At 41.2% G+C, this 21499-nt stretch overlaps 2 protein-coding genes across 2 annotated transcripts in view; one reads left to right on the forward strand and one right to left on the reverse strand.

The window, feature by feature from the left end:
* LOC139447390 (propionyl-CoA carboxylase beta chain, mitochondrial-like) overlaps nucleotides 1-21499 on the reverse strand; it is a 76629-nt gene that overhangs the window by 30691 nt on the left and 24439 nt on the right. The gene's annotated exons all lie outside the window — the stretch shown is intronic.
* On the forward strand, nucleotides 1566-20338 carry LOC139447919 (beta-1,4-galactosyltransferase galt-1-like). Its single transcript, XM_071229405.1, has 2 exons — nucleotides 1566-1652; nucleotides 18142-20338. The coding sequence occupies exon 2, from the start codon at nucleotides 18799-18801 to the stop codon at nucleotides 20269-20271; it is 1473 nt and encodes a 490-aa protein (XP_071085506.1). The 5' UTR covers nucleotides 1566-1652; nucleotides 18142-18798; the 3' UTR covers nucleotides 20272-20338.

Below are 21499 nucleotides of genomic sequence, written 5' to 3' on the forward strand. Positions count from 1 at the left end.
TTGTCTCCCTTGGGGGTCCAGGGCAGAATAGTTTCCCTGATGACTCAATGCTTGTCTCCCTTGGGGGTCCAGGGCAGAATAGTTTCCCTGATGACCCAATGCTTGTCTCCCTTGGGGGTCCACGGCAGAATAGTTTCCCTGATGACCCAATGCTTGTCTCCCTTGGGGGTCCAGGGCAGAATAGTTTCCCTGATGACCCAATGCTTGTCTCCTTGGGGGTCCATGGCAGAGTAGTTTCCCTGATGACCCAATGCTTGTCTCCCTTGGGGGTCCATGGCAGAATACTTTCCCTGATGACCCAATGCTTATCTCCCTTGGGGGTCCAGGGCAGAATAGTTTCCCTGATGACCCAGTGCTTATCTCCCTTGGGGGTCCAGAGCAGAATAGTTTCCCTGACGACCCAATGCTTGTCTCCCTTGGGGGTCCAAGGCAGAACAGTTTCCCTGATGACCCAATGCTTATCTCCCTTGGGTGTCCACGGCAGAATAGTTTCCCTGATGAACCAATGCTTGTCTCCCTTGGGGGTCCACAGCAGAATAGTTTACCTGATGACCCAATGCTTGTCTCCCTTGGGGTTCCAGGGCAGAATAGTTTCCGGGGGGGGGGAGAAAAAGACTAAGAGTACACCAAAAAATGTTGAAAGAAATTGCGTGTGACAGTGCCACTTTCTCCATTAGTGTGTCTTCCAGACCCAAGAGAATAATTGAAAAAGGAGTCCAACTTAAGTCTAGAATGATTTGCTTCGTTTAGATTGCCTCAACTCTGAAATTAAGGATTGTTCTGGGCTCCATTTGGATTATATTACAATATAATATAACTTTATTTCTGGGACTAAATGTCAGTCTATTTCTCCAAGTATCTTCCTACCAAGATGACCATCCTCTCCTGACGATCAGCCCCCACATCTCCTGACCCTCACCCCCCATACCTCCCCTACCCCAACGTACAGCTCCTCCAAGAGCCACATAACTGACAGACCCCTCCCTTACCTCCCTATGCTACTACCTCCCCTAGACTAACACTTAGTCAATGAAAACATGACTTTAACACAAAAATAATTATTCTTTGAAAGAACCTTTCCTCTTCTGCTGTGGAATCAAGCAAACTAGACTTGGTTAGTTTGATCTAGACTTGCCGAGGCTGTTAGTAAAATAAAATACCTAAAATGTTCTACAGTCATGGTGCAGGACCATACCTCTCCAAGCGCTTTGAAATGCCAATGCTAACCCTCACCCACCAAGACCTATTCAAATCTCATCCTTCATGTGCCTAACCCTACTTCTTATTTATAACCCACTCCCATTAAAACTCCCCCCTATCCCCCTTAAACTCCTCCCCCTCATACATCCCCTCCCAATCTAACTCCCCCTCCCCTCTCATCACATCCCCCTCTCACCATGACCCCCCTCTGTCCCTCTCACCATGACCCCCCTCGCTGTCCCTTGCCCCCACCCACCAAGGCCTGATTGATGTGCCTCATTAGGAGCTATTATCACTCTATATGGGAGGTTACAGCCATGGGCTGGGGTCCGTGCAGCACAGCAGCCTTGCCGTGAGGAGGAACACTGACAGTTCACTGGAGATTGGGAACCTCTGTGTGGAATAAGCCTCTAGAGTCAGGAGACACAGTATCTAGCCACCAGTGAGTCAAGGTAGGAATCTTCAGTTGCATGATTGCCCCGTCTGTGTTGAGAGTATATAACTTTTTCTGCGATTTTTCTGGTATTTCTTTAACAATTATGATTTAATATATAAACTGTTGGGGTTAGTGTGCAGTTATTTCTCTAGCTGCAATTTCTCACTAAACATTCATGTTAACAACTAACAGCAAACTATGCTTGTTGTAAGTTTGTTTGTTTGTTTGTTGTTTAACACCGCACTCAGGAATGTAAATAATCGAGTCTGGATCAGATGAAGTCACTGACACAGTTGAACCAATCAACTCAACTCGAAAGGGTACGCGGGAATCACGCACGTTGTGACGCCCAACGCTAACACCGTATTCATGCGTGCGTGATTCCCGTGCACCTTTTCGAGTTGAGTTGATTGGTTCAACTGTGTCATATGGCCCTGTGACGCAGGGGTAGCATTGTTCTGGTTGTTGATGAAATAGCTAAACAGACAGATGTTTTATTCAAGCACCGATTGTCTTTAAATGTAATATCCAGTTATGTAAATGTCGGTAGATCTACCTTAAATTACCTTCCAGACTATAATATAGTGGCATAGTCAACCACTTTACCATAGTAAGTCATATACCTTAAGTAAGACTTAATACAATAATACCTAAACACAGACATAAGATAGTGGCAGGTACTTGTACTTGTACTTTACCTTAGACACTTGATAGTGGCAGGTCATATACTTGTACTTAACATAGACTTATAATAATGGTAGGTTATATACTGTGAAACAGGCCCTGATTTTAAAGAAAAACAACAAAATCCTGATCTTGTGTTCACTTTATATTTTTCTTGAAACAGGCCTGTCAGTGTGGTTTAGGAGGCAGCAAGTCACGCACCAGTTGCTCCCCAGGCCATAACTGGAACTTCTCCTGCAAGTTCTAACAGAGGGCCTCACATATGAGAGTAACAAGAAAATACCGAAATCTTCCGATCAAACGGTCCTTAGACATTTTGAACTGTGAATGACATTAATGTTGAACTTCCAACACAGATCTTTTTGTGAAAAAGCCTTTCATGTTGTAGTGTAAATAAGAACTGAATATTTAAATTTTTAAGGGCATGTTCTGAACCAAATATCTTGTTTAAATCTGCTTCAGTACTTGGCTAAACGTTAGTGCCAACATAATGTTTTCTTGGAATACCTGCAACCCCCCTGGCTTGCTGCAAAGGAACTTTTTACAAGGTGGAGTGGAAGAGACAGAAATATCTATCTGCTTGCACTGTATAACACCATCGTCTGTAGACTTCAGTTCACAGTCTTCATGGAATATATTCCAATTATTTACAACTGGTAAACAGTAAACCACATTTCAATGGAAGTGGGTATCTACACATGGTTACATACCATAGTTTCTTGAGTATAGTGCGCACTTTTTTATAAAAAGAACACAGCTGTGTAGTAAGGGGTGTGCCTTATACATGAATTAATGAGTTTTGATGTTTTTTCCCCCATGGAAAGACATTACCGCGAGCACGTAACACCGGAAATACCATGTCAACAAATCCATACTGAAGTACGCAAATTAGTCATGTAATTACACTGTCTTCCTATAAAAAGTGTTCTTTGTATATCTGGACTTATGTTTGTAATTTATTTTATTAATTTTATACAAAATTCCTTTTAATATTGTTTTAATTAATTTCAGCGAAATCGTGTGTGAAGCGATCGGAAGATCGCACAACTCACCGTTATTAACAGCAACCACAGTCATATTACCGCTATTGACGCCTTGGAACGAACTTTAGTTGACAAAGAATGGCTACATATACATGTATCATAAATGCCATTCTGTGACTCGTTAAAAGTCACATTTGTACATCAGACACGGCACTGGTCTGGTCCAGGTCTATCACTACGGGTTTGGCCCTCTTTCAACTTCAAACAAGTGTGCACCTTTTGCTCCTACAAAATCACACAAACCATGAATTCCAAATCCTCCCCTTGTGTAGCTCCCCCTCCCCAGGGAACCTGTCCCCACCCATGCAGTGCACTCCATGGCCCCACGCCCACAGCAGGGGAGAGGCTAGACTAAAGCTTAGTCTCTAATAATGTTTAATTTCAATAGAAATAGCCCCAGAATTGAACCTATGGAAAATCTAGACTTGCTTCAATAAAGCCTTTTGCCTTGCAGAAAGGGCTGGGTGAAAGGGAAATCAATATGGTTAATGGGCTGTGAGACAGGCCAGGAAGAGGCTGATGCACAGAGCTCCAGATAACTTTTTGAGCAATTGAGTTTTTACTCCAAGGTTTCTATTTTAATTGGGTTATTACATTTTTCATTGGGTAACCAATATTTTTTCACACATCTATTCATCAGGTGTATGTCTCAACAGGTTGCTTTAGATTCAAGATACAGGCAGGGTACAAAATCTCTACTACAAATATATCATGTCTTAGCTCATGCTTGTTTTCCGGTTGAATCTGGTCACTCTCAAGATACTAGACTTTTTGAAGCTGTTTTCATAAGGCATGGTGAATTGGGAGACTAATGGGAACTATCCATGTCATATAGGGTGCAACTCATATGTTCCTACGTGTGGTTCGGTAGCCTAGTGGTGACAGCGCCCGCCTGGCTTGATGATGACAGAGCAGGGCTCAGACCCTTACATTGGTTACTACAGGGTGTGAAGTCGGGAATATTCCAAAGTACATACCCACTAATCATTCTAATGTTTGTTTGTTTGTTGTTTAACGCCGCTCTCAGCAATATTCAAGCTATATGACGGCGGTCTGTAAATAATCAAGTCTGGACCGGACAATGCAGTGATTAATATCATGAGCATCGATCCACACAATTGGGATCGATGACATGCATCAACCAAGTCAGTGAGTCTGACCACCCGATCCCGTTAGTCGCCTTTTACGGCAAGCATGGGTTGCTGAAGACCTATTCTAACCCGGAATCTTCACGGGTATCATTCTAATGTAGCTGGTGAGTGAGGACAGGTTTCATCAGAGACCTTATTGAAAGCTTTAGTTACATAGAACTCATTCTAATGTGTTCAATGTAACTTAAGCTTTGAATAGGGTCTCTGATGAAACCTGTCCTCACTCATCAACAACAAATATGTGGAGCATCTCTCCATTCATGCCCTTACTCCCATGTAACCAAATGTAGATTGTGTTGTTGATAAGGGTTTTGGTATTCTCCAACCTGTTTTAAATGTACGTCTGTGATAGGCTACTGGTTGTTTGAATGTCCTTTGTTGACAGGATTGTATTGGAAATACAATTTGTAAATGCTCTAGGCACAGTATGGCTGAAATTTGAACTCGCTCACTCACCTTCCTCTGTAACTTCTTTCCCTTTCTCACTGACCCATCCCCCCCCCATCCCCCTCCCCCTCCAACACTGTCCCCTACCCCTCCAAAACTGTCTCCTCCCACCTCCCACACTGTTTGTACTTGGCAACCTGACACTGAAATTACGCTCCCAGCCCCTGACCTCATGCTGTGCTGCCACCTCAGACTGCAACTTGCAGAAGCTTGAATTTCATTTAATTGATTACATTGTCCCTTGCAATTATTTGTATATATTTCGCAATTTTTGCTGTCGCTTACTCAAATTTTTTTGGCCATCCTACGTTTTCAGATGGCCATTTTTGTCACAATTACTCACACTATAATGTGGCGTGTCGGGTCAGACAGACATTGTAAATACTCAGATGAGAGCTTATTTTTAAGATAAAGTTGTTTTTTATAAGTGAGTGACTTCTTTGACAGTTGTTCAAGTGATTAGCGAAAGAAAAATACATATGTTTTTTTAAGTGACCACAAACCCATAACACAGAGATAATTCATTCAGCGGGTCCCTTGATTCTGTGCCCTATGAGAAAACCTTAAGGACACCAGCAGAAAAATGATTAGTCTCTTAGTCTGAATTAATATAATTTTGATAGAAACAAGTAAGTACATTTAAATTGAAGAGGAGCCCCAGCTAGATTCAGAAAACGTGGAAAATCTAGACTTGCTTCGTTTTGGGCTGAAGACTTACAGTAATGTTTGGGCAAAAGGGAAAATAATCAGTATTCAAGGACGATAAGACAGACTAGGACCCCAGGAAAACCCGTATTTTCGAACACTGCCAATGGTGTCTCTCAATGTCTCAGATAATCAGGATTCAAGGACGATAAGACGAAGTAGGACCCCAGGAAAACACGTATTTTCAAACACTGCCATGGTGTCTCAATGTCTCAGATAATCAGGATTCAAGGACGATAAGACAGACAAGGACCCCAGGAAAACACGTATTTTCAAACACTGCCATGGTGTCTCAATGTCTCAGATAATCAGGATTCAAGGACGATAAGACAGACAAGGACCCCAGGAAAACACGTATTTTCAAACACTGCCATGGTGTCTCAATGTCTCAGATAATCAGTATTCAAGGACGATAAGACAGACTAGGACGCCGGGAAAACACATATTTTCAAACACTGCCAATGGTGTCTCAATGTCTCAGATAATCAGTATTCAAGGACGATAAGACGAAGTAGGACCCCAGGAAAACACGTATTTTCAAACACTGCCATGGTGTCTCCAAATGTCTCGGATGTTAAAGAACATCAGTTATCCCTATGTCACAGAACAGATTGATTCATCTTATTTTACACCCTGTTCTTGTATAAAGTATTCAATTACTTAGTTATATCTAAAAGGCTTTGGAATACATGTATTGAAAAGTCCTATACGTTGTATGCGTCAGATATATTATGATTCCAGAGAAAATGGTGGTATGTTGTTGATGCCATAGTAAACTTGTAGCTTAACACCAGCCTGGATCAAACTAGACTTGCACAAGTCTCTAAGGTAATACTTATTAGTGTAAATAATAATTTCTAGATTATATAAATAATAAGAACAAGTGGTCCCCATAATAGATTCGTGTCCCCAGGATGTCCGCTTTTCTAGACTTGAGGGAATTACTACACATCCATGAACTTCTCTTTCAGTAGCCTTGGAGTAAGGCTAGTGTCAAACCACCAGAATTGGAGCCAAAATAAACGTGGGCTTCTTGGTTCATATCCTTTCAACACAATTCATGATTCATGATCTAAATGTTCAGGGCCCCGTTCCACAAAGCGATCTTAGCGCTACGACTGTCGTAAGCCAGTGTTAAAGTATGGGAGTTATGATCACCTTAGCGCTAAGATGTCTTTGTGGAACGGGGCCCAGGATCATAAACTTATTTGTTCAGCATTCTTATCTTACGGGGCTAGAGCTGCACCTAGTAGTCTCACTGGCCGTACAGAGGTATAAGCTGGAACTATAACACAATGGATAGTTTTATCGAAACAGTAAACCAATCCGATAAACTTGGCATCACAACTCGATAAAAATGTAAATGAGGTCAATTAGCAGGAACAACTTTGAATAAACTCTATAATTAGGTGCGATGCCAACTTGAAAAAACAATCTTTGCATGAAATATTATTCTAGCAGCCTCCCACCCCCCACCCCAACCATTGGTGTTTACGTAAACAACCATTTCAGCAAGACATTTGGCATAACATAATAATAGGGACGTTCACTCAGGCATTGTATTCCTATGCTATTTCTAGAGTTACTTTATATGAATGAAAGGTGTCTCACACTTCGTTAGTTTTAAGAATGAAGTTTTATGATAAAGATGCTAATTCCCTTATGTGTTTCTGTATGGTAAATATGATAAATAAGGAATAAAAAGTAAGCATTGCAACTTTCATTCCTAATATAAGGCACGAATGACACAAAAACACGCTCGGATGATGATCTCTACATACTGGCTCAGATGATTCCATTACAAAATCTTTTATAGAAATAACAAAGACATAAAATGACAAGACAATAGTTTCTCCACTAAGTGAGTGAGTGAGTATGGATTTATGCCACTTTATTCCAGCAATATCACGGCGGGGGACACCAGAAATGGGCTTCACACATTGTACCCATGTCGGGAATCGAACCCGGGTCTTCGGCATGACGAGTGAACGCTTTAACCACTAGGCTACCACACCGAGCCTTCTCCACTAAGACCATTATATACATACACTAACATCATAGCACACATAGATCAGTACTAAACTCCAAGCTGCCATCACCTCAGAGCTGAGGGTTCACTCTGTCTATTCCAGCACTAACAAGGATGTGTTATCATCTTAATCAGCAGGGCTCATACCCATGGCCAAGGCGTGCTCCCAAACTTTATCTGCTTTCAAAGATAATTGGACATTTTATCTTTGCATTTGACGCCATGTCTATCTTCTCTGTCATGTTGTTTTAGTGTTTATTTCCATCTGTGTAAACAAAGCCAATTCCTGGATAGTTAATTGTATGCAGGGAAGCTACACCCGTTGTTTTCATACACGGTTCCTGCATGTGTTCAGCTTCATGACGGGAGAGAAACATGGATTAAAGGAAACTGGAGAGTCTCAAGAAAGGCTTTCCAAATAGTATATGGAATGATACGTAGGTGCGGTTATTTTGCCTGGAGCTTGTTGAAACAACGGAGAGAATAGCCTGAGGTATTATTATGCCAGGTTGCTGTGAAAATGTTTTGTAGTCGTGCTGATTTAAACTTTAAAAGTGTCAATGTACATGTGTGTATTTGAAATTCTCCTAATCCTGGATACCAGATCTTTTCGTTCCTATTTATTTCACAATTCATAGAGAATTTTTGAAAAAAATCAGTTATTATAACAAGTTTGACAATTAGTGAACTTTGTCAGGCCAAAAGATGAGAAAAACAGCTTATCTGACAAGTTGACTCATAATTTGTAGTTACTTTTGTCTTCAGTCTTTAGGAAAGCATCAGAAGAGGTTTCTGAAAATTCCCATGAACTGACGACAAAGGCGAGCTTGCCATATCATTGTTCCGTGATGTAATGACACATGTAAATTTATGTCAGGCCTTTCGTTATTCAAGGACAGAACATTCAATAACTTTTCAGGATATACACAGAGTGCATCCAAAAGTCAGTAAGATACAGGAATGTAAACAATCCGAAACTCACTAAATCAAGCAGAAGCAGCATAGCCAGATATTGCATGACTAACGAGTGAGAAAATATACCGGTACCAATGAAGCGTAATCCTAAACAAGTCATGCATCGGGAAACCGGTCATTGGGCCGGACTTGTCCGATTGTGACTGCAAACTATCAGATTTGAAAAATGTGCAAACCAGACATATTAAATTTTGCCAACAGGACATTTTCAAGAAAGTCCTTGCCCAACATTACAACCTGAGACCTTTATCATAACAAAAGATATAAATTATAGATATCCAGCCAGACTGACGTGTGTTTTTGTTGTAAATTAGTGCATATACAACTAGCAGACGTGACTGAGCGTTGGGGAAAAAACATCTATACTTGCGGCATGTTCATTGGATAAAAGTGTGCACAATACTCAAGAAAATACGGAATATGTTATGAAAGTGGCCATTAATATTTTTTATTTTTTTATTTTATTCATACATGAATGTCCAACAGAAACTGTCCAATATGAGGTGGGCGTGATCAGAATACAAATGTCCGATAGGCCAAAAGATTATTATTGCGGATCCCTGCATGCAAGTCCTATGTCTCGTAAAGTTCAAGCCGATCATACTCTAACCCACCAAATGACATCAACGTACATTCCCCAGTCATATGCAGGATTGTTATTTCACATTCATTGTTTAAATCGGCTTGCTTTGATGGGGTTCAGCTATCATATGTGGCCCAGATGTGGGAGGTGATAGATGGCGCATGAAGGGGAAATCAGCACAATCCCCTGTGTAAACAATAATTTCCTTCCCATCAACCCCACATAAATATGATGTATTCACTCTGGGAGGTTACACGACCATGACTGTTTTGTGGTTGAGGTGTAGGCATCTGTGTACACGGCTTCATGTTAAGGCATGCTGTCATAATCGTGGGATAATTCAATGAGCGTTGCTGAGACGTGTGAATTATCTTACAAGTGTAGCGTCTTTATGGCGTGGTAATGTCTGTCAGATGTTAGTGGTGAATATTATCTGCAACCGTTTTGGGATTAATTCTGGATGAGTAACTTGAGTAACATACCACTGTTCATTATTGAATGTTAAAGCTCTAACACTACTGTCGAACCCATTCAAAAGGGTTGGCCTTAGACCTGCACCTGTAGCCTGCAGCTGTAGTTGAGATGCCATGTCAAAATTGAAGTTAGAAATAAACATGATAAAAGATAAATAATAAATCCACAAAATGAAGAATAATAAGAGAAGTAACAAACACAATTAATTTTGAAAATCGGACAACAATCATATTTTAAAGAGTACCTTTTTAACGCTATATATTGGATATTCCTGGAAATGATTATGGAAGGAAACGACAAGGGGAAATGGAACTGTTTTTGACTCATTTCTATGGTTTGGATCCAAGCCTGTTGCATAAGAACAACCCCACACAAAACTTGCAAAAATCACCCACCCTGTTGACAGCACCTTATGCTGAAATAAGTCCAGTAGGCAGGCGAAGAAGTGCGTTAGAATTTCAGGAGGATAAAGGTTACAGGGCATCGGACAAAGCCTCTGTTTTGTGGGAGAATACATGAGTTGGATTTAATGCTGCTTTGAACGTTTCAGTTTTATATGTAGTATACTTAATCAGCAAGGCCACACAGTTTAACTACAGATCTTATGACAAGCATGAGGTACTTTAGGACTTCTTCTGACCTGGAATCCCCATGGGGTCAAGTCCTGAAAAGTCTTCACTCGAAGCAGGAAACAGGATACTGCAGTGTCGCCACCCAACATCGTGGTTTAACTCAGTGGTCAAAGTGTCGCCACCCCACATCGTGGATTAACTCAATTGTCAAAGTGTTCCCACCCCACATCATGGTTTCATTCAATGGTTAAAGAGTCGCCACCCAACATTGTGGTTTAACTCAATGGTCAAAGTGTCGCCACCCAACATCGTGGTTTAACTCAATGGTCAAAGTGTCGCCACCCAACATTGTGGTTTAACTCCATGGTCAAAGTGTCGCCACCCAACATCGTGGTTAAACTCAATGGTCAAAGTGTCGCCACCCAACATTGTGGTTTAGCCCAATGGTTAAAGTGTCGCCACCCAACATCGGGGTTTTGCGCAACAGTTAAAGTGTTGCCACCCAACATCGGGGTTTAGCGCAACGGTTAAAGTGTCGCCACCCAACATCGGGGTTTAGCGCAACGGTTAAAGTGTCGCCACCCCACATCGGGGTTTAGCCCAACGGTTAAAGTGTCGCCACCCAACATCGGGGCTTAGCACTACGGTTAAAGTGTAGCCACCCAACATCGTGGTTTAACCCAATGGTCAAAGTGTCGCCACCCAACATCGGGGTTTAGCCCAACGGTCAAACTGTCGCCACCCAACATCAGGGTTTAGCCCAACGGTTAAAGTGTCGCCACCCAACATCAGGGTTTAGCCCAACGGTTAAAGTGTTCAACTTCCAACTTGGTTGCATTACGTGCTGCACAATTCTGGTGTCCCAGGCTACAGTAGTGCAAAAGGGGGACTATTCTCCATGGGTGTTATGGTACATTTTGGGGCGGTGAGTAGTGTGCAACTGGGGGGGGGGGGGGGGGGGGGACAAGGGGGAATTAACCAGGGATTTTGTATGGAGGCTAGATATTCTTTCAGCTGTAGCTGCAAAATCAGATATTTTAATTATAACTATGAGCCTAAATTTTTTTTTCAAAAAACCTTGCAACAATATAATTTTTGTGGCAGACAATTTCTTTTCTTGTCAACAATCTGAAGCATAATTATTTTTTTCAAGCATTATCTCTATAGAATCCCAGGCTCGCCTCCCCCTTCTCTCAAAGGATATCAAATTATCTATTGTCAGCCAATCAGGAAATAGTAGACAGCAAGTACAAGTAGGGGTGGCCAATTTTTTTTTCGCCTTATGGGAATATTAATGTAAAAAGAATTGCTTCTTTAGCCAATCAAATGGAATTTATCTATATATTTCAGAACACCTGTTTGTATCCATCTCAGCATCAAAAGAGTTAAAGCCCTTACATATACCAGTACAAGAGTTAATATTCCTACCACCTGGCATACAGGAAGTGGCTGTCTGTGTTGGCCGACAGCTACACACACAACCCTTGCCAGATTACCACACACTGGCAAATATTGCAGGTTGAATAACAATAATTTGTCTGCTTCCTGATTCCAAGAAAAACTTAAGTAATTCAATATCTCCTCCTCCGTAGCAGCCCCAGAAAAAAGGTAAGATGATTTCATGGATGGATACATCATGTACATGCTTGGCAAAATGAGATATTTTATCAAACTGAAATTATTTCAATTACTTTATTTTCTGTTATGTGTTAAAGTGTTTAGGTGAGGTGAGGTGAGGTGAGGTGAAATGGGGTTTAACGTCTTGTCCAAGATTATTGCACTAATATAGAGACATGCATGCACATGTGTGTGTGTGGCTGCTTGTACTAGTTCGGACTGATGCCGATTTATAGTGCTTGCCCACTGAGATACCGTGGCGCAGTTTAACATGAATACCCCACTCAGACGCAGTATACTGACTCCGAGCCGACCAGTCCTTGTTTCAGCCCCTTCATGCCAAGCGCCAGACAGGGTAACAACATGTACCATCTTTTAACGTCTTTTTGGTATGACACGGTCGACGATCGAGCCCCGGACCTTCCGCTCTCCGGGCAGACGCTCTACCACTAGACCACGGAGGCGGTCTGTGTTTAGGTGAAGATGGGCAACAATGTATTTAGTTGCAATCACAAACCAGCCAATCCATATGGTTTCCGACCTTTGTCATAATGTTGCACCCAAGATTTGATTGAATGGTTCTTGTTTAACCCCGCACTCAGCAATATTCCAGCTATATGACAGCAAGGAACATTATGTGTGTAACATTTTCAAGGGAAGATAATTTCTTTCATATTAAAATGTTAAAGAACCCATATTCTTCAAACATTGTACCCATGACAAGGTGATATCATTGTCATCCTGTAACAATCATATGTTTGTTTGTTTGTTGTTCAATGCCACACTCAGCAATATTCCAGCAGTCTGTAAATAATCGAGTCCGGGCCAGACAATCCAGTGACTGACATCATGAGCATCCATCTACGCAATTGGGATACGATGACATGCATCAAACCAAGTCAGTGAGCCTGACCACCCAATCCCATTAGTTGCCTCTTACGACAAGCATAGTCACCTTTTACAACAAGCATGGGTTGCTGAAGACCTATTCTACCCCGGATCTTCATGGATCTGTAACACTGTCAAAAGGTTTGCCGAATTTGTATTCTTTACTCTGAAAAAGCACAATATTGTTCTAGAGGATGCTCCAGTAAACATAACACATAGTCAAACTTTCGAACCTACACATGTATAAAATGATGATAAAGTTTGTTCAGTTTACGCTATTGTCAACAATATTGGTCAAGTAACCCATGACAATCATCAGCTCTGTACAGGGATAAGAGGCCAGTGGCCCTTGACAAGAATAAAACATAATCAATGAGTATCCAAAAAAGATGTTGAATTAAGCACTAACTGTCTACAAAATACATTTCTGATTATGTTTTCTGTGTCACTTTTGACCCCAAACACGACAAAGCAAACAAGGGGGGGGGGGGGGGGGTACGTTGCCGATGTTTATCACAACTATAATCGGAGGAGATGGGGGAGTGGCATGAAAAAAGACAGAGATCTATTTGATTTGTTTAAATTTGAACATTATTTAGGGCGTGTTATTTGAGGGAGGGGCACAGAGGGTGTGTGGCATGAAATATTTTACCAAAAATGAAGCATGGTGGCAAATTATAATACAGTCTCACCGAAAAAGGGGATTCTTCAATATTAAATTCATAACCATGATGACCAAATTTTCGACAATTTAGACAAGGGAATTTTCTGCAATCATGGAATTGCCCTACATACTAAATTGCCAAAATTAATATTGGGTCAAATTTGTAAAAAGTCTTTTCAGTAACATACCCATTTTAGAAAGGGAAAACTTTCTGCTTTATGTTATTCTACAACTCCCTGTTACACCCTGTGGTTAGCTGTATAGGCTTCTTATAACAATGGAGACTACCTTCAACCCGTAGGCCAGGGGGTTCCAGCTGTGGGAGACACAGGTACACACTATCGGAAAGAAAAGATCATCTAAATAGTTGACATTTGGAGAGAATCATGGCGCAGGCTGATTTACCCCAGTGTCGGGGGGGGGGGGCAAAATGTTGGATGGGGTCTGGACCTGGGGGGAAGGGAGGAAGGGCAGGTATGAGGAAGGTGAACCTCACACACAGCTCCACTACAGGAACTTGTACTGCAGTGTAATAGGGCCACAGTAAGCAGGTACCTGTTGTAAGGTAGGTCGATCGTCTGCTTGTTGTCTAACGTTGCACTCAGCGATATTCCTGCTATATGACGGCGGTCTGTTAATTATCAAGTCTGGACCAGACAATCCTGTGATTGATATCATGAGCATCCATCTACACAATTGGGATACAATGACATGCATCAACCAAGTCAGCGAGCCTGACCACCGGACTCTGTTAGTCACCTGTTACGTCAAGCATGGGTTGCTGAAGACCTTAATTCTAACCCAGGCCTTCACAGGTTCGAACGTCTGCTACTGCAGAGTGAGTCATCAAACATATATAATCAATTGTTTTTCTACAAATTGAACAACTTATTTCTATAGCATGTTTAGGCAACTAAACGTTTCTTGTCAGAAGAATTGTGGCTGAAAATTACAAAACCATTTCTCCCTCAGATACCTTCTATCAGCAGATGTTCATTTTTTTACAAAAACAAAAAACGAATACATGGACTATTATTAAACTTATAATTGTTGCTTGTACATAAATGTATTTGAAAATATAAATAACTTATTGTAACACAACAGTATCGAAGACTAATCCCACACAACCATGGAGGTCTTTCTGCTGCTAACATTCAATGTCTAAATAACCATGACATTTTCAAGAACGAGTCCCAATATGCCAAAACACATCATAATGATATGTCAGAATAAAAGATTAAATAGACAAGAATATTTCGAACATTGCACAAAAGACAATGTAAAAAGTGCAAAAAGATCAATACTGTCACATATTTGCAACAATTCTCCCTCTTAAAATGAAGAACATTCACAGAATGTTACAATCTCTCAATATCACGGAGAGGAAGCAAGTGATGAAAAAATATACCAGAGCATTACCTCCAGCTAGCTTTTAACACATTCTCTAATCTCAAAGAAATAGTTCTTTGAGAAAAAAGATTTCAGCTTTAAAGTGATAGGACAGACATATGTCAGCCGTTATCAGATTTCGCTGCCAGCCCCTGTGACTGCTGGTCTCCTTGCTGGAGGCATGGAGGGCTGCCTAACCTTATGTCATACTTAGCACTGTCGGCAAGTGAGAAAGCCCAGCTTGGATATGATGGCTTGGATATAATACCGTTAGTTTTTGCCTTTAAAATACCACACTTTTCCCAAATGACATCTAAATAACGTCCCTAAGCGTAGCAAGTTCCAAATGTTCTCTCTTTGTGAGCATAAAGAGCTTATATTTTCAAATATGTTTTTACCCTTTTTTCTTATTTTTATAGAGCTGTCACTATCAGGGAAGGGTAAACTTCAAGGCAGTGGTATATCAGTTATTGCCAAAATTTGGTCGGAGAAATCATAAATACCGTATTCGATGTAATTTGCGCCCGGGGCGCTCTCAAAATTAGAAATAGGGGACTCTTATTAGAATATAATTTTGGTGAGAAAAAGTGAGTTGAAAGATTTTTGTAGTTTATGCTGACAGCCTGAACTGATACAGAAGTATGCACCTATCATACACGACAGATATATTTTCCAGAATCTAATTGCCCACAGTTAAGGGTGCATATGACACGATTGTATATTATATACGAATAAATAAGTCTTGCGTACATTGATCAATAGGAAGCGGTGCTAATTGGGAATGTTCACTAGCCAATATATTAGCAAATATTGCCTTGGGCGCTTATTAGAGCAGGGCACTTATTACGTCGAATACGGTATGTAAAATACATCCCACTAACTGGTGGAATTAAAAAGAATTCATATCATAGGTCAAGTCTGGCTGCATAAATATATATATACTGTCAATGATTATTTTTCCTGGTCATAGATACATGTTGTATGGTCGGTGGTGCATTCCCAGGCTTCTTCACACCATAAGACGTTAATAGATGGTACTTGTTGTTACCGTGCCTGGCACTGGGCATTAAGGGGAAAAAAACAAGCTCCTCCCTAAATCACAAACACGGTCCAAATCTCAGACACTATTTGACCACAAGACTGAACTCCTGACAACATGGCTGCCTCTGCTCACCACAATTTTAAAAATTAAAAAATTGAAAAGCGTTATACCTCCCCTGTGCTCTGGCATAAAGTAGAAGGAAAGATGGTAAACGTATAATCTCAACCATCAACACCGCAACAAATATCAACCAATCTCCTTCAAACACAAATAAACACAACTTGAGCTTTTGCCAACAGATATTAAAAGTGACGATGAAAGGATATTTCAAACGGCTGATATTTTCCAAAGATATCAAAAATAAAAACTGTTTTTTTTATGTTTACTGAAATTACATTTGTGGGGTCGCAGGGTATAAGCTCTGCAGCACCGGTCCATCATGAGATAGGCTGGGTGAGCATGGAGAGAGAGAGAGATAAGTGAAGAGAGAGGCACAGCTGGGAGAGGCTTACATTACCGGAGGGAGCTCTACGACAGCATCACGCTAATAAAACAGATTTATACAATATAGAGAGGTAATTGCTAGATTCGGCAGTAACGAAAAATGTTTTTGTACAGAGAGCCATGTTGAGGTCAGCGCAATAAGAGTGTGGAGGAAGTGTATATTACAGCTACCAGAGAGTGAGATTCAGGAACACTGAATCACTGCTATACCCCCGGAGGAGGGCTTGCTATAGATGCTATAGGTAGACAGGGTTGGAAACCCACATTTGCAGACATATATGTTTGAAGACTTTATCCAGTATTGTGAGTGTGGCCTTGGAACGGACAGAGACTGTTTGTCTGTGGAAATAGAGGACAGGAGTTGTGGAGACTTGGATAACTGTGTCACACTGTGGTTGGTCTTTGCTACACATGGAGGTTGTTTCTGTGGAACTTGTGGAAAATCAGATTTGTGTAAAAGTCTTAAAGCAACATCTAATTTTGACATCCTGGCCCCATGGTGCTGTCAAGGTGATCAAGTCTTGATCAAGGTGAGAACAGCAGTAAGATATTGTACCAAGGGTTTTGTTCAAAGATATCATTATTTGATCACAAGGGACATTTTTGTCCAGAGTTGTTATGTTTGTTTGTTTGTACATTAAAGTCATATCACAAAATACCTGAATGGTGGCACTGCCATTGAGCCAAGTAAAGGAGACTTGAAGGGGCATGGTAGAAATAAAGGCAAGTGGACTCTCTTGCCTCGGCAAGAGATGATGGACACAATCATTTGGAAGTGGCTTCTGATCGCCATATCTCGATCTCTTTCACATTCAGTTTGTTTGGTTTCTGAAAATTGTTGTAATGTTACAATTCAAACATATATTTGGCTAAGGTATATATAGCATAGATAGGCGATCCGTAGTGTACATATATAGATGAAAGCGTGAACGTTGTGTGAATTGAAAGTTGATTGGTTGCTTGGTTTGTTGTTTAACACCACACTTGGCAATGTTCCAGCTATATGACAGCGGTCTGTCTGGACAGACAATCCAGTGATTGATACCATGAGCATCGATCCATGAAATTGGGATACGATGACATGCATGAAGTCAGCAAGCCTGACCACCTGATACCATTAGTTGCCTCTTCAACAAGAAAAGTCGCCTTTTACGGCAAGGATGGGTTGCTGAAGACCTATAGACTAATATCTAGTCTGTGAAATGTGCATATCGAACAGAAAAAACAGTTGTTCAGTTATCTTGATAAAAATATAGTAAAAGGGAGCCCAGTGACTCACTTCATTTTCATATACTGCAGTAATCTAGACTTGCCAAACATTATAGACTTGCATGGGCTGTATTTGATATATATTTGTATCAGGGTCTGTAAGACAGACGAGAAGACCTATTCTAACGGGGATCTTCACGGGAACAAGGTAGAGTTGAGAGCTGTTCAAACGTTTCACACAAGACGAGGTATGAGGAAGTGTTAAATATGATAGTTACACCACTTTTGCACTGCTACATCAACACATCATCCGCAGACACCAATTCACTACCCCGTTGCTCAGCTTGATTCATGTGGGTATTACGGGGAATCAAACACAGGACTCCTTCACCACAAGCAAATGCACCATTACTAACCTGTACGCCAGCCCCCAAGCAATGTCAGGTCACAAAAGTACTCCTTTGATTAACTGACTTGCAAAACACAAAATGACAGTTACGCCGTTATTCATTGCTGATATTTCTTTCAGGGTTGGTGTGATTCCAATGGACTGCAGCTGTGTGGATATGGCCAACAGATGTACCTAGATCCCATAGACAGCACAGGAGCCAGCTAGCAGTGACAGACCTGCGGCTTCCCCTGCTGAATCTCAAGAAAAATTGCCCAGTCCATCTCTCCAAGACTACAGAGGGGTCAGTGAACTGCAGCACTGTACGCACAGCAGAGACAAACTCTCCCTTGTGGACGACATCATGAAATTCACAACCACTCAGCTGTGTATCAGCTAATAAGCCTGGTGTGTGTGGCTATGGATCAAGTTATGTATAACCTGTAAAACTGATAGCCTGGCAATCTAGACCATAGGTCCAGGGTCCTGTCTCTTATTTTCCACCGGGGTCGAAGTCCCAGACCCTTTGGCAACTAAAGCAATGAAATGTCCTGTTCAACTATGGAATCATTATCAGAATCTAAAACCCCGCTCAAAAGGTAATTATTGACAGTTGCTAATTACCATAAAGAATGACCACACACATCATCAGCTTTAACTGTTTCCAATTTCCATCAAATACAACACTGACTACACTGCAACATGGCAGCAAGTCAGTCACGAGTACTGGGCACATCACACTCATGTGATTCCATGAAACCAGTAAGTGTTCTCGTTTCTTAGACACAAGCGTTCAAGATGAGGCTGCTACGAGTGCAGCGGTATACGTATTATTTCCTGCTTGGCGTGATGGCGTACTTATCTCTAGCCTACTACATCCACTTCCATGCTAGGTCTCCACAGATACAGGAGTGGACACCCCAAACTGACACTGGTCAGTACACCTCCAGACCAGCGTCCATCCGAGGGAAGGACGCCGTCACAAACATCACCATGACAACTGAACCGAAGCGACTTGAGGATACATCAAATTACCATGGAACCGATGTCTATCGTCCATTACTCTTCGAGAACGAAAAGATTGATAACATCAAACTTGGAAAAATCAAACTTGATTCCGTGGAATTTCGTAATTTGGAGCAAATTTATGTGTATGCAGCTTTTCTTGATGGAAGAATCCCGAATAAAACATATGCTCGGATATTTGCACTTCAGAAAACATCGAACCTGGAAGGTCTCTTATGTAGATTCTACTTGGGTGAAAACAAGGGAAGTGTTATTACTGTTTTCACTGAAAAATATGAAATGTGTGAAAATCATGGCAAAGGCTACGGTGGATATATTTATACCTGTCTGGTGCCTCAGTTGATACACGACACACCCAAAACTGTTTCCCTGTCAACTTATTCCACCAACTTTGCTCACAGCCATCTTCACCTGACCATGAACTTAACTCCACTGGAATACAATTCCAACACTGATTCTCAAAGGGAGCTCTTCGGTGTATGTGTGCCACCCATATTTGGAAATATTCCACTAAATATTCTTATTCAGTACATTGAACTGACAAAGATACTAGGTGGATCAAAACTATTTTTCTACAAATATAATGTATCAAAAAATGTTGAAAAACTTTTAAAATATTACACTGCGAAAGGAGATATCCATGTCCTGAACTGGAATCTCCCTCCCGGCATCAATAGACTCAACATATGGTACAATGGACAGTTGATGGCAATTCAAGATTGTTTGTACAGAAACATGGCTGCGTTCAAATTTTTACTGTTTACCGATCTTGATGAAGTACTAATTCCCCGACAAGCCAACAACTGGGCTACTATGCTGAACAAAATCGCCTTGAAATCACAACTTCATAACTTGGACGACATTGCCGGCTTTTCTTTTCAAAGTGTCTTCTTCGGTCCTAATCAAGAGCCGGATCCGGGTCAAACTTTACAATTTCTTCAAAGATTGGATCGAACTCAAGTTACAAGCACGATTAGGTCAAAACTTTTAATCCAGCCAAGTCAAGTGTTTGAGCTGGGGATCCACCACATGAGTAAACCAATCCGAGATAACATCACAGTCATGAGTGTAGGTCCGAATGAGGCCCTGTTGCATCACTATAGGTCTTGCGTGGTGGCATTTGATGCGAATATGAGGTGTTATCCTCAAATACGGGATGACACCGTCTTGAAATATGCAGACTTACTCAATGCACGGACAAGGACTGTCATGTTGGATGTGTTGAATCTCCTCAAACAGAGATAATGCAGCTCTGTACATATGCCTATTTATTACCTGCATAAATGAACGTGTGTACGTCAAGTGTTGAAATTATTTGTGGGGCGGTCGGGAAGCCTAATGGTTAATGTGTTTGCTCTTCATGTTGAGGACCCGGGTTCAAATCCTGACATGGGGACAATGTGTGAAGCCCATTTCTGGTGTCCCCTGCCGTGATATTGCTGGAATATTGCTAAAAGTGGCGTAAAACCATATTCACTCACCAACTGAAATTATTTGTGTACTGGTGAACATGGGCATGTTAGAGGACCAAAGAGTTATGTCCCTTGAACTACAGACAATTATTCAGCTTTGTTGACATTTCCTGAGGCAAGAGAGTTAACTGACTTTAAAAGTTCAGTTTCCAGCCTTGCCGAACGAGGCTGGAATTTCTGGGCTCGATCGAAGCGCCACCTGTGACTATAACGAGTTATGTCCCGTCTATGCCTCTCCTATGGACCAATCAGATTCCATCTCTCATATCACTTGCAATTGCTTCAAACAATATGTAGCGCCCAGTCAAGACAATCTGATCAATATCAAGATCTATATTGTGATAGAACGAGTTTTACATCGCGAAGTGCATAAAATCACGTAAGCACCTGATTAAAAACATGAAAAGATTTAGAAAATATCTGTTGACGAGTTCACGGTGCACATGTTTTGCAAATCCTGTAATCGACCAAAATCTGCATGACAGTTTACGAACCAGATTTCGATTTCTTGCACGATTTTGGCTATGCATAGACTCGTTAGTCCAGGCAAAATGTGACTCCATAATACCAGCCTAGTTCGGCAAGGATGGATACTGGACTGTTATAGTCAGTTAACTCACTTTCCTCAGGAAGATGCTATGTTGACTACAAATGAACAAGGATCAGTATACTCTCTCTTGTTTGGTTTAACGCCACTTTTAACAGCATTCCAGTCATATCAAGGTGTGTCAGCTTAATGTGGGAGGAAACCCCAAGTGATGCAGGTCTTAGATGCTTACTACTTGGTGAAAGCCATGATCATGGATAGGGAGCTGAAAAACCCAGAAACATAATCGGGGCCAATCTGGATTTGAACCCATGATCATAGTTTTCAGGCCTAGTACGCAACTCTGCGAACTAAGGCGACTTACGCGACTTGGCCACCAGTGTTCCCACAAGGATCACAATGAATTGAAATTAAAATCAATATTATATAACAAAAACAAACCAGGGTCTTGTTC

The sequence above is a fragment of the Haliotis cracherodii genome, unplaced genomic scaffold (assembly GCF_022045235.1).
Source record: "Haliotis cracherodii isolate W230 unplaced genomic scaffold, xgHalCrac1.p SCAF_7, whole genome shotgun sequence".
NCBI classification, from domain to species: domain Eukaryota; kingdom Metazoa; phylum Mollusca; class Gastropoda; order Lepetellida; family Haliotidae; genus Haliotis; species Haliotis cracherodii.